Raw genomic sequence first — 13928 nt, forward strand, 5'->3', positions numbered from 1 at the left:
CTTAACCTTTGTTACTCAGATGCTTTTGAACTGCAACTCCCAGAAACCCCAGCCAGCACAGTTGGTGGTGAAGGCTTCTGGGAGTTGCAGTCCAAAACTCTGGAGTAACCCAAGGTTAAGAACCAGTGGTGTAGACCATACTGCAGCTTGCTGTGAAGAATTTGCACAGTACTTTGCAGAAGAAATTGCTTGGATCCAGTCTGACTTGGTTACTGTAGCTACTCCAAGTCCTTTGAATGAAACTCTAGCCCTGCTTGTTGTGTGTTGATGGATAAGTTTAAGTTTTTGCAGCCTGATGATGTGGCAGGACCCTTGGAGAGGTGAAGACTACTGCATGTCTTTTGGACCCTTGCCCTTCCTGGTTTATAAAAGCTGTCAGAAAGGGACTGGTTGAGTGGGTCTGAAGGGTAGTGAATGCCTCCTTGCAGCAGGGTAGAGTGCCAGCATGTTTAAAATAGTAAGACCATTATTGAAAAAATCCTCTTGGGACCCTATAGTATTGGATAATTTCTGGCCAGTCTCTAATATCACATTATTGAGCATGGTGAGGCCGCACTTGGAGTATTGTGTACAGTTCTGGTCGCTGCACCTCAAAAAAGACATAGAAGAATTGGAAAAGGTGCAGAAGAGAGCGACTAAAATGATGATTGGGCTGGGGCACCTCCCTTATGAGGAACGGCTACAGCGTTTAGACTAGAGGAAAGGTGCCTGAGGGGAGACATGACTGAGACATATAAAATTATGCAGGGGATGGATAAAATGGACAGAAGGAAGCTCTTTTTCCTCTCACACAATGCTAGAAATCAACCATAGTAGCTTTCTGGGCCACCTCTCCGAGATGGGACTTGGAGGCAGAGGCACTGCTTTACAGTAGCTCTGATCCTTCCTGAAGGGAAGAGCCCAGAGAGTGGTTCTGGTGACTCCTGTTCATCACCCCAACCATTGGTCTGTGGTGTCCCTGTCAGGGTTCTCTTCTGTCTATGTTATTTAATATCTACATGAAACTGCTGTGAGAGGTTGTCCAGAGTTTTGGGGTTCAGTGTCATTGGTATGCAGATGACTCCCAATTCTATCTCTCCTTTCCATCTAAATCTGAGGAAGCTGTTTCAACTCTGGATCAGTGACTGGTGACAGTAATGCACTGGATGGGGGTGAATAAACTGAAACTTAAACCAGACAAGACAGATGTGCTTCTTGTCAGTCAAAATAGGGTTGCAGCCTGTGCTGGATGAGGGTACGCTCCCTCACACAATCTCAAAAAAGACCATGGAATAAGGTTACAGTCTGGGCTCCCACACAAAATCTCTGGTGTGTATAAATTATATTACATTATTCTGTAGTTCTATGAAAACACAGATGAGCAGCTTGTTGTAGAGATAGGAAAAACAGAAATAAAACAGGGTTTTTTCATATTTTTTTCCAAAGCTGTTTTGTGTTTGTGTTTTTCCAGAAAAATTGGGAAAAAATGAGTGTGGAATATGTTATTTTACAATAATAAATAATATGTCTATGGTATGGGATTAAAACTATATTAAAATATGACCTTAATGAAAGACTTCTGAGACTTTATGTATTTAGGTTATTTGCAAAGAAACTAGTTAAAGCTAGTGCACCAGCTGCCCCTGTTCCTGGGGATGTCTGCTCTGGCCACAGTGACACATGCTTTAGTTCATCTTGGCTGGATTACTGTAATGTGATCTACATGGGGCCACCTTTGGAAAGTGTTCAGAAACTCCAGCGAGTCCAAAATGCCACAGCCAGACTCTGAACTGGGGCTGGTTACAGGGAGCATATAACTGCCCTGTCAGAGCAGCTCCACTGGCTGCCAATCCATTTTTGGGCACAATTCAAAGTGCTAATTTTATTGTACAGTATAAAGCCCTAAATGGCTTGGGTACCAGCAATCTAAAAGACTGTATCTCCATATATGACTCTTCCTGGCATTAAGATCATCAGAGGAAGACTTTCTCTTGGTTCCGCCCCCCTCACAGGAGTGCTCGATTGGGATACAGGAGGAGACCTTCGCTGTCACTCTAGAATTCCCTCTCAAAGGAAACTAGACTGGCACCATCTTTGCTGTCCTTCCACAAGCAGGCAAAGACCTTTCTCTTAATATAGGCTTTTTCTTAGTGACTGGCAGTCTGAGTTTTTTAAAAACTGGAATATTGTGCTTTGTTGTTTTTAAATGTATTCTCAGTATTTATTTTATTTACTTTTTTGTACAACATTGATATAAATCTTTATATTCGTATGATTTTCTTTAATATATCTTTCATTTATGGTTCCTTTGAGCTATTTAACTATTCTCTTAACTGCTTCCTGATCACTTTTTGTTGGTGTACTTACTTTTCTACTTAAAAGACCAACAGCAGCTATAGTAAGATATAATAATTAACCAATTGCACCTCTGTCCTTAGTATTGTTAGGTAAAATCTTACCTTCTACTTACTATTATCTGAAGCATCTTTTGTTTTTCATTTACCTTTAAGAAAATCAGTTTGCATTGGTACTTCAACTTCACATACAAGTTTAAGACCTAAAGCATCTAACAATTCAACTGTCTTTTGTTTTTTGATTTAATAAATAGGAACCATCTGTACATCTTCTTCAATTTCTATATCTAAATAATAGTTTACATTATCCAATTCTTTAATATCTACTTCTGAACTAAGTTTTTGTACGATTTCTTTATTTTTCTGCTTAATTCTTATAGCAACTAAATGATAATCAACATATGAAAGGATATATGCAATATGTCCATTTCTTCTTCTCCTGAAGAGACATTGATCATTGCCACCACCTTATTCACATCCTTGTTGAAACAGCATCTTTAGTTTTCCATTGCACACTCTCGCTTCTTGTTGAAGTCCATATAGTCCTATCTTTAACTTGCAAACCAGTTCTGGATGTTTCTGCTCGATGAAGCCTTTTTTCATGTACAACACTTGTTATTTCTCAATGTAGAAATGCTGTTTTTACAAGAAGTTGTTTTACTGGCATTTTTCTTGATGCTGCTATAGTAAGAAGAATTCTTATAGAGCTGTGTCTAACAACTGGAGCAAATACTGATGTAATATTCACATAATCTTTGCCATATTTTTATGAAAAACCTTCAGCTACCAGTCTTGCTTTATACCTTTCAAGTTCTCTATTAATTCCCCTTTTAAAATAAAACTAAAACTATTTACAACCTATGATTTTGTCACCTCATGGTAATTTTGTTAAAGTGTTTTTATGCAAAGCATCTATTTCCTTTTTTGTTCTTTCTCTTCACTTCATAGATTATTTCATTAACATTTGTTCACTGGGAGACGTCACTTCCGCCGGGACAGGATGCGCAGCTAAATTTTCGTCTCTTAACCCTGGAATGTAAATAGGGTGATAAATGCCTTTTCCCCTATTTGAAATGTGAGTAAAACTTGCTTAAACTCTTCATGAGAACTTCAAGCACAGATAAGGAAAAGGTTCCCCTTGACAATTTTTGTCCAGTCGCGTTCGACTCTAGGGGCGGTGCTCATCCCCGTTTCCAAGCCATAGAGCCAGCGTTTTGTCCGAAGACAATCTTCTGTGGTCACATGGCCAGTGCAACTTAAGACATGGAACACTGTTACCTTCCCACCAAGGTGGTCCCTATTTATCTATTTGCATTTGCATGCTTTCAAACCGCTAGGTTGGCGGGAGCTGGGACAAGCGACGGGTGCTCACTCTGTCGCATGGATTCAATCTTACAACTGCTGGTCTTCTGACCCTGCAGCACAGGCTTCTGCAGTTTAGCCCACAGCGCCACCACATCCTTCACTGCTTATCTGTGGAATGTGCTCTCGCTTTTGCCCGGAAAGATTGCCAGAGAAGCTGGCAACTAACGAACTGTTAAAGATGGTTTGTCTTCTTGTGCTACAAATATTTGCTTTGCATATGAGGAGAATTAGAGATAAGATCGTTAAGAGCTGGACACGTGAATCATCACATAAACCATTACATCACAGTCTTGAATGCATTGTCCGTTTAAGACGAATGGAGAAGGGACAGCCCCCTAACGAAGCTCCTAGAGGGAAGACTGGGGAAGCTGCTGGAATAGAAGAGGGAGGGGCTACCTGACTGAGCAGTTCTATCGAAACCAAAGGGCTGGAGGGTCAGATGGACAAAAAACTGGAACAGGTTCTCTCTAAAATGGATATTTTAATAAAGGAGAACCAACAGAAGGGAAAGGACATAAAAACACTCCAGGGAGAAATGGTAGACATTAAGGCAAGCCTAGGGAAAATGGAGGACAGGATACGGTAACTGGAAGACTTCCAAGGTGAAGTGAAAAAGCAACAATGGAAGGTAGATGAGTTGCAAAAAAATTACAGTGGTGCCTCGCATAACGAGCACCTTGTATAGCGACAAATCCACATAGCGATCCCTTTTCCGGGATCGCTAATGCGGAGGCATCGCGTCGGCCCCAAGGAGTGAAACGCGCATAGCGGAGATCGGTAAGCGTTTCGCTTACTGATCTTCGCTTTGCGACGCCGCGGATCAGCTGTTCGGCGGTTCCAAAATGGCCACCGGACACCAGAAATGGCTTACCGAGGGCGCGAAAATGGCTGCTGGACCCAGGAAACTTCGCTAAACGGTGAGTTTTCAGCCGATTTGGCTTTTACTTTCTGTTTAACGAAGTTTTCACATAGTGAAGGTTAATCCGGAACAGATTAACCTCGCTATGCGAGGCACCACTGTATCTATCTGGAAGATAATCCAAGACACAATAATATAAAAATAATGAATTTCGAAAATAAGAAATTGATCTGAAACGGGAAGTGATGGCCTGGATTAACTATATTTTGAATTCCCAACATTTGGCTGAGGAAGATATTAAAAGAATACATTTTGTTGGGAACCCTAGAAGCAAGAGATCAAGACGCATAATACTGAACATTTTCAACTACAGTATGTCCAGAAAGAAGTTTCTTAAGGTCATTAAAGAAAAGCCAGAACTGCTAGTCTATAGATTGAATCCAGTTCAGATCTACCAGGATTTAAGCAACAAATCCATACAGTGGAGGAGAACAATGAAACACATCACTTCAATCTTAACTAAGAATGGCAGGAGATACAACTGGGGTCATCCTGTCTTTTTAAAAATATGGAAGGATGGAGTATTTCACAAAATCGACTCTTCCAAAGAAGGCAAAGATCTGCTGATTGCGTGGGGGCTCTGGCAAGAAGATGAAAGTGACCAAGGGACAAGCAAGTAGGCCAGCAAAGACTGGTAGTTTGAAAGATAAGATATTTTGACTGGAAGAGACTACTGGATATTATCAGATGTTTGAAGACTCCCTCCTCCCCTCCCCCGTTTTTGTTTCCCCTATTGGGACACATTTTTTTTCTTCCTGTTGTTTTTTTTATTCCTTTTTGTTTTTTCTCTTTTTTCTCCCCCCCCTTTTTTTTTTCAACATGGCTTTTCCCCCCTAATGGGTTCTGTTTTTTTAGACACGGTCTCTTCCCCCTCACCGTGGGTTTTCTTTTTTCTTTTTTTAATTTTCTTTTTTTTCCCTTTTTTCTCTTCTCCCTTTTTTCAACATGGGTTTTTTATCCACCTTTTTTGTTCAGGTTTTTTGTGTTATTGTTTCTGTTTGTTTGGGTTGGGGTTCTAGAAAAGGAAAGAAGTTAATAGTTAAAGATATAAATAGAAAAATGTTAAATGAAAGAAGGGAAGGCATTAATCTATCTATCTATCTATCTATCTATCTATCTATCTATCTATCTATCTATCTATCTATCTATCTATCTATCTATCTATCTATCTATCTAGTGGGGTGAAACCGGGATGAAGATTTGGCTGGGGCCCAAACTGGTGTGGTTGTCGTCTCCCTTCCTCCCAGAGCTTGTGTCAAACTCTAGTGAGACTTGGAGAAATGGGAGGGAAGAAAAGAGTTTATATGTAGGGAAGGAAGGTAGGGATAGGAAATTAGATAGAGATGTAGGTGAATTTATTTTTTAGATTTTTTTGTGTGGAATACACAAAGGGACCGAATAAGAGATAAAATATGGAATGGATATGGGGAAAAACATAAGGGTAGCTAATTTAAATGTGAAAGGCCTAGGGTCTGTAATAAAGAGGAGGAAGATAGAATTATTATTGAAGAAAAGTAAGGCTGACATTATCCAATCAAAGGATGAGGTTAATGAACTGGAATTACAAAATATACACATTTACAACAAAAACATTTGGGACCTCTAAATCTAAAGGTTTAGCAATATTAATATCCAAACACTGTGAATTTGTGTAAAAGAAATAATAAAAGTTTGCAATGGTAAATATTTGATAATTCAGGGTCAAATGGGGGGAGAAGATTATACATTAGTAAATGTCTATGCACCGAATATGAATCAAGGAGAATTTTATAAAACTGTGATTAAAAAGATGGAGAAGGTTAGGAAACGATATGTGATTATGGAAGGGGATTTCAACATGGTTCTGGATAAGGTGAAGGATAAATGTGCATGTAAAAAAGATGAGTTGGTACCCTCTTACGCAAGATGTTAAAAACTACAGTTTTGAAAGATATATGGAGAGAACAGAAGGGGGATGAAAGAAGATTTACGTATTATTCTTCTGTACATAATAGTTATTCTAGAATAGATTTTATGTTCATATTGCAAAATTTAATTTCAAAAGTAGTAGATACGAATGCTAACGTGAAAAAATAATTGATCATGTGTTGATGGTGATGGAGATGAAAGTAAAGAAGGATATAGAGAAGCTAGGAGATGGAGAATAGACTTCAATATTTTTCAGCACACAGAGGTTGTGGATAGTTAAGAAAGAATGGCTGGAAATATGGTCAATTAATGAAGCAGGTGGGAATAAAATAGGAGTGTTATGGGACACTATGAAAGGAGTTATGAGAGAATTTGCACTAATCCTGTAGATTAAAAAACAGAAAGAAGAAAAAAACAAATAGAAGAATCATTAAAAATTAAGGAAGTAAATATTTTTAGATAGAGATAATAAAAAATTACTACAGATTCAAGCTAAAAGAAAGGAATCAGGAAGTGTAGAGTTAGAAAAGTTTCAGAGTGACTTGATATATGCTGAGGAATTCTTAAAAATATAGTAATAAAAATTCAAAGCTTCTCGCTAGATTAGTTCAAACTAAAAGATCAAAATTATAACTGGAGTGATTAAAGATAAAACAGGAAAGAACTGTAGCTTAATGAAGGAGAAATTAAAGATACTACAGGAATTCTATCAAAATGTATATAAAGGGAACAGTGCATCGAAAGAAAATTATATTAAAGAAAATGTTAAGAGTAAAATTTTAGAGAATGATAAAAGAGACTTTGAAAAAGAGATAAAAGATGAAGAAATTATAGAGATTATTAATAAACTGAAAAATGGTAAAACTCCAGGTTTTGATGGAATGGGATCAGAATACTATAAAACTTTAAAACAATATTGATCCCTAAGTTAAAAATACTTTATGAGATACTGGAAGTAGAGAAAATACCAGATTCTTGGAAGCATTCATTAATAACTCTTATTCCAAAGCCCAATAAAGATTTAACAGACCCAAGTTCGTATAGACCTATTTCATTATTAAATCAAGATGCAAAGATATTCACTGCAATACTTGTGAATAGAATGAATAAATTTATTACAAAATATATTAAAGAGGATCAGAATGGGTTTTTAAAGGGAAGACAAATGGAAAATTTAACTTGGAGGGTCTTGAATATTGTATATAATATAGAAAAAGATAAATCAAAAGCAGGTATTTTATCACTAGACATATTCAAGGCATTTGATTGTGTAGAATGCCCAACATTAAAGATTCTGTTAAAGGGCTGGGGTTTTGGAAAGAAATTTAGGGGGATAATAGACCAATTATATGTGGAGAATACCTCTGCAGTAATAGTCAATGATGGGATGACAGAACAGATAGCTCTAGGTCGAGGCACTCGACAAGGTTGCCCTCTTTCTCCAGTTCTGTTTTGTTTGATTATTAAAGGTTCCCCTTGACATTTTTAGTCCAATCGTGTCCGACTCTAGAGGGCGATGCTCATCCCGTTTTTCAAGCTGCAGAGCCAGCGCTTGTCTGAAGACAGTTTCCGTTGTCACGTGGTTATTAAAATGTTAGTAAATGTAATAAGGAATGATGACTTAACTGAAGGTATGGGGGGAAATAATAAAGATTAATTTATTTGCTGATGGTTCCTTATTGACAGTGAAAAACCCATTAGAAAGTATAGACAGAATTAAAATTCATTTGAAAAAAATTTGGAAAAATAACTGGACTACGTGTAAACTGGCAAAAATCTGAAATAATGTTGTTAATCATAATACAGTGGTGCCTCGCATAATGAGCGCACCGTTTAATGACGAATCCACATAGCGACGCATTTTTTGTGATTGCTAATGCGATCGCATTGCGATGTTTAGAAAACAGCTGATCGGCGGTTCCAAAATGGCCGCCGGGTGCAGAAAATGGCCACCCGCAGCATTTTCATACCCTGCCCTCGCTTACCAAGGCAGCGAAAATGGCGGCTGGATGGGGAATCTTCGCTTACCGGTGAGTTTCCCCCCCATAGGAACGCATTAAACGGAGTTTAATGCGTTCCTATGAGGTTTTACGTTCCGTATAGCGATGTTTCCGGATAGCGACATTTTTTCCAGAACGGATTAACATCGCTATGCGGGGCACCACTGTAAATTAGAACAAGAAAGGTTTGTTGAGAAACATGACTTTAAGATATGTAAATCAGTTAAATACTTAGGTATAGATTTAGTAAAAATGTATTTAACTTATATGCCGCCCACTCTACCCAAAAGTCTCTGGGCGGTTTACAACAATGGTTGAATTATATATAATTAGAAAGATGGACTAATGAATGGGAAAAGAAATATAACAAAGGTAGAGAATGCACAAAGTATGAACATTTATCATATGAAGACATTCAGATGACTGATTCAGTAAAGGGTACAGTGAATAAAATTTATGGACTTTTTCTTGACGTAGAACGGGTCAGGAAATTTTTTTACCTCGTCCCCAAATTTTTTTATATACACCGACATTACCCACTTGATTTGAAAGGAAGGAAATGATACATTATTTGAATTCAAAATCTTATTGAATCTACACAGCCTGTGTACCGAACTAGCAGGATGCACCACATTTAATAAAGACGTGCATTATTTTTGCTGGAACACATTGCACACCAGCCATACAGGTGGTATAGGGAGTAGTAAGGTGTCCAATGTGCCTAGCAAGTTGCACTAAATTTTTGCTAGCTCGCAGAGGATTTAATCATCATCAATGGCTGCCACAGTGGTGCTAGCAATGACATGTTTGCTAGAGACCTTCGAGTTGGGGAAGGGGTTTCCTACCACCTTCATCATTCTGTGTGTGGTGGGCAAAAAGGAACAAACCAGGCTAAAGGTCATGTCACCCACCCTGGTGCCACAACCCAACATCAAAGGACCAGTGCACTATTTTTTTTATCATCATCAATGGAAAACTCAGCAGTGGCCAGAGGATTGGAAAAGATCAGTCTACATCCCAATCCCAAAGAAGGGCAGTGCCAAAGAATGCTCCAACTACCGTACAATTGCACTCATTTCACATGCTAGCAAGGTTATGCTCAAAATCCAATAAGGTAGGCTTCAGCAGTATGTGAACCGAGAACTCCCAGAAGTACAAGCTGGATCTCGAAGGGGGAGAGGAACTCGAGACCAAATTGCTAACATGTGCTGGATTATGGAGAAAGCCGGAGTGTTCCAGAAAAGCATCTACTTCTGCTTCATTGACTACACAAAAGCCTTTGACGGTGTGGACCACAGCAAACTATGGCAAGTTCTTAAAGAAATGGGAGTGCCTGACCACCTTATCTATCTCCTGAGAAACCTATACGTGGGACAGGAAGCAACAGTTAGAACTGGATATGGAACTGATTGGTTCAAAATTCGGAAAGGAGTACAACAAGGCTGTATATTGTCCCCCGGCTTATTTAACTTATATGCAGAATACATCATGCGAAAGGCTGTCACTTGCTTTATATATCTGACAGTTATCTTTCTATTGTTTAAAACTAGAGATGAGGATATTCGTATACGAATATCCCTGCACAGGTGGTGTTGATGAGGGTCCAGCCCCATGGGGCCGTATGGTCCACTCACTGATCCACTACAGACGCGGATGGCACAATTCTACCAATGGCTCTGCAGTGCACAATCCACTCGTCACTCCTGGCAGGAGGTGGGAGGACAAGGCTCGCTGCAAGGTTGAAGAGTGGCAAGCGGATCGCACACTGCAGAGTCAATGGTAGAATTGTGCCATCCACGGCGAATCGGTGAGTGGACCATCCAGCCCCATGGGGCTGGATCCTCGTTAACACCACCTGTGCAGGGATATTCGTATATGAATACGAATACCCCATCTCTAGTTAAAATGAAACAGATTGTTACTGGTTAGAATGCTCTATTATGCAAATGTCACATTGTAGTCTTTCTCATATAAACACATGTCTGCCTCTCTCTATGCATCTCTCTCTCTTTCTGTGTGTGTGTGTGTACTGTATTCAATGTATCCTCTAATTTTCAGCTCTGCTAGGTGCACATGACTCACCCCCCCACACACACACATGGGGTTCCATTGTGACTGAAACCAAAGGGCTAAAAACAATCACTGTGCAGAGCAGGAAAGCTGCTCCAAGGGAGGCAGAGTTGCAGGGCATGCATACACCTTAGACAGAACCTTGACTATATTATTTACTCTCTCTCTCTCTCTCTCTCTCTCTCTCTCTCTCTCTCTCTCTCTCTCTCTCTCACACACACACACACACAGAGTGTTAAATAATTACATTTTCAAAGATTAAAATCATCATGAGAGGACTTTCTCTCAGTCCCACCATTCTCGAGTTTGGTGGGAACACTGGAGAGAGCCTTGTCTGTTGCTGCTTCAGGACTCTGCAACTCCCTTCCTGGCTGGCCCCATCTTTGCTGTCCTTCTGCAAGCAGATCCTTCTCTTCAGGTAGGCTTTCTTTAAAGTGACTGGTTGAGAAAGGGCTTTTTTAAAAAAAAAAAAGTGGTTACTGTTCCTGTTGTTTTACTTGTTTTTAATATTGCTCTTGTTTTTAAATTTTAATATATCTATTTAATTCTTTTTTACCATTGTAATTATTTTAGCTTTTAACTTTCTATTAATACTGTAAGTAGCTTTGGACCCTTTAGGAGAAAGGCAGTATATAAAGTAAATAAAATAAATAAATTCATGTGCAAAAACACAGATGGCAGAAAAGAAACTACCACAAATATTTTGAAGGAATTCCTGAAGTAAATCAAGATTACTGAATGACCATTTATAATTCCATTGAAAAGAGCCACAGGTAGGCAGATCTTATCTTTTCTTTAACCTCAAAACCTTCATGAATATAAGATATATAACCCTGGAACTTAGTGCAAACCCCATAAATGTAGGACTGAATGATTCTCAGACCAGAAATTTGCCTTCAATACCAGAACTGAACAGTGCTCATAATCTTTCCATACAAAGATCCACTCCTGTTATATTTATTACAGCAACATCCTTTGGGAAGGATCATTTGTTGGTTTGTTGTTAATTAAATGAGAGTTGGAGATCCTTGTTGATCTATTTTAAACAATGCAAAGATTTAAGTTTTCCCACTTTGTACAGAAGTCTGTGTACAACTTCCAAGCAAAACAAAGCCTGCTGTGTATATACCACCCCATAGTGCTTAAAGCACTCTGAGTGGTTTACAATGTACAGAGGTGCCTTGCATTGCGATGTTAATCCGTGCAGCAAAAATTGCTGCTAAGCTATTTCGTTGCTATACGATTTTAAAAAGCCCATAGAAACGCTTTAAAACCTGTTTAATGTGTTCCTATGGACAAAAAACTGACCTTAAAGCGAAGATCCTCCATACGGCGGCCATTTTCGCTGCCTCTTAAGCAAGGAATCCGTGCGAAAACACAACGGGCAGCCATTTTGTTTACCTGGCGGCCATTTTGGAACCGCCGATCAGCTGTTCAAAAATAATCGCTTTGCGATGATCAGTAAGTGAAACAGGGAACCGATCGTCGCAAAGCGAAAAAAACCATTTAAAACATCGCAATGTGATCGCAAAAAGTTAATTGCTATGCGGTTTCATCGCTAAACGGAGCGCCCGTTAAGCGAGGCACCACTGTAATTATTTGGGATTGAACCTGGGTCCTGAGAAGAGTTTTGACTACAGTACTACTTCATCACAAGCATCACACAATAAAGACAGAAAAAGGAAAGGAAAAAAACTCTAATTCACATTTCACACAAACACACACACACACACACACACACACACAGAAGTTGGTTCAAAAAGGATAATGAGATGCATTTGGCAGTACCTTAAAGCTGAGACAATTCTTTAAAAATTTCTTGTAGAGATAAAATTTTATCTAGAAATGAGCTAATATACTTACAGCTTGTACTCTTCTACATAGGAAGACAGTCAGTCCTAAGAATACAATAGTTTGCAAAGTCCTGTACAGAAAATTGAAGACTCGAATTATTACAATGGACTGAAAGCAGTCACAGTACTCTTTACATAGTCAGGAGATTCCCCCAAATGTTTTCAACATTATATTTAGCACCTGCAGGAACACTAGGCACCAAGAATAGTGCATTGCACTAATGGAGCAGTATATAAATCAAATAAGTAAGTAAGTAAGTAAGTAAGTAAGTAAGTAAGTAAGTAAGTAAGTAAGTAAGTAAGTGCCTGTTAGAAGCATTGACTACTTACTGCCAGCTCCAGGGTGATAAGCGGAGTTGCTGGGAGCTTCTCATACTCTCCTTCTCCTTGTTTCCTTGTACAGTACAATAAAAGGCCCCAAGAACCTGAGAGAAAAAACGCACAGGAATGTTCACTCGGAGGTATCAGTTTTGCTTCTTTAATTTTGAAGAACCAACCCGGGAGTGGCAATATTCTTATTACTGGTATCAAAGCAGCGCCTACAATATCCAAAATGGCAAGTTATTATATGGGGAGGAAAGTGTCTGCGCCTACGCACACCTAAACAAATCTTTTCTCTTCCCTCACAGTGCCGCTTCGCAGCTGCAGTTAATACGGCCATCGCTCCGGAAATAGAGAGGCTTGCCTTTTAGGTGCTCCCTTGCGGACGCGGGCAAACATAAGCAAGCGCGAAGCAAGAAGTGAAGATAGCCTCTCCGCTCCGGGGAGGAAGGTTGAAAAGGGACACCCAGGGGCCCATATCCCGGGGTGGCACGTCCGCCGTCTCTGCCTGAACGACCGGAGAGGCTACGCGACGCCGCTAAAGTATGAACTCGGCAGCGGTGCAGGTACTCACCTTCCAGCCTCATCGGATGCTTTCAGGTAGCGCCTCAAGAAGCGCGCGCTCTTCCTCGCGGTCTTTGGAATCGCCGAGGAAGCGGGAACTGGCTGAGCCCTTGAAAAGGCAGCTTCTTGCGTCGTCCGGCCCGTAGGGAGAGGAGGGGCTGCCACCGCCCACAAGCCGGACTGAGAGTCAAGTTCCCTCTCCTGTTCTCGAAGTGTCTTAGGCGGGACACGAGAGTCAGTCACTCGGTCCAGGGGTGGGGTCTCTGGGCGAAGGCACGTGGGAGCACCAGCAGAGCGACTCTCACTCCTCAGCGGCCAGAGCGAAAGGATGAGGAGCCGCGGGCAGTGGATGGGCGTCGCGCTCCTCTTGGCCCTGCTGCTGCTTAGGTCGGAACGGCTTCTGAAGGCGGAGGCAGCGGCGGTGAGTGTTCTTCTTCCTTGGCTTTCCTCTTTCCTTTTGCTTGGTTTTCCTGCGCTCATCCTTTTGAGTGGCCAGTGACTAGCTCTTCCCCAGGCTAGGCAAGCCGTAACCCTTCTCTCATTTCCCAACCGCAGCAACTCCTACTGAGGCCTTTTGTGGGATCTTTTTCTCCTC

At 40.3% G+C, this 13928-nt stretch overlaps 2 protein-coding genes across 4 annotated transcripts in view; one reads left to right on the top strand and one right to left on the bottom strand.

Moving 5' to 3' along the window:
• COL4A2 (collagen type IV alpha 2 chain) overlaps positions 1 to 13563 on the bottom strand; it is a 410505-nt gene extending 396942 nt beyond the window's left edge. Inside the window, exons 1-3 of one of the 2 annotated variants that reach the window (XM_072992602.2) lie at positions 13344 to 13563; positions 12779 to 12873; positions 12459 to 12519 (exon numbers count right to left, since the gene is read on the bottom strand). In XM_072992602.2, the coding sequence (XP_072848703.2) occupies positions 12459 to 12519; positions 12779 to 12822 (105 nt within the window). In that variant the 5' untranslated portion in view covers positions 12823 to 12873; positions 13344 to 13563. Of the gene's footprint in view, positions 1 to 12458; positions 12520 to 12778; positions 12874 to 13048; positions 13122 to 13343 lie in introns of those variants that run through there. The other variant, XM_072992648.2, reaches the window with a different exon arrangement.
• The window catches only part of COL4A1 (collagen type IV alpha 1 chain), a 389221-nt gene continuing 388824 nt past the window's right edge, over positions 13532 to 13928 (top strand). For both annotated transcript variants that reach the window (XM_072992788.2, XM_072992838.2), the window contains exon 1: positions 13532 to 13754. In XM_072992788.2, coding sequence (XP_072848889.1) covers positions 13662 to 13754 — 93 coding nt within the window. In that variant the 5' untranslated portion in view covers positions 13532 to 13661. The remainder of the gene's footprint in view (positions 13755 to 13928) is intronic.

This window comes from Pogona vitticeps, chromosome 1, assembly GCF_051106095.1.
Source record: "Pogona vitticeps strain Pit_001003342236 chromosome 1, PviZW2.1, whole genome shotgun sequence".
Classification (NCBI taxonomy): Eukaryota; Metazoa; Chordata; class Lepidosauria; order Squamata; family Agamidae; genus Pogona; species Pogona vitticeps.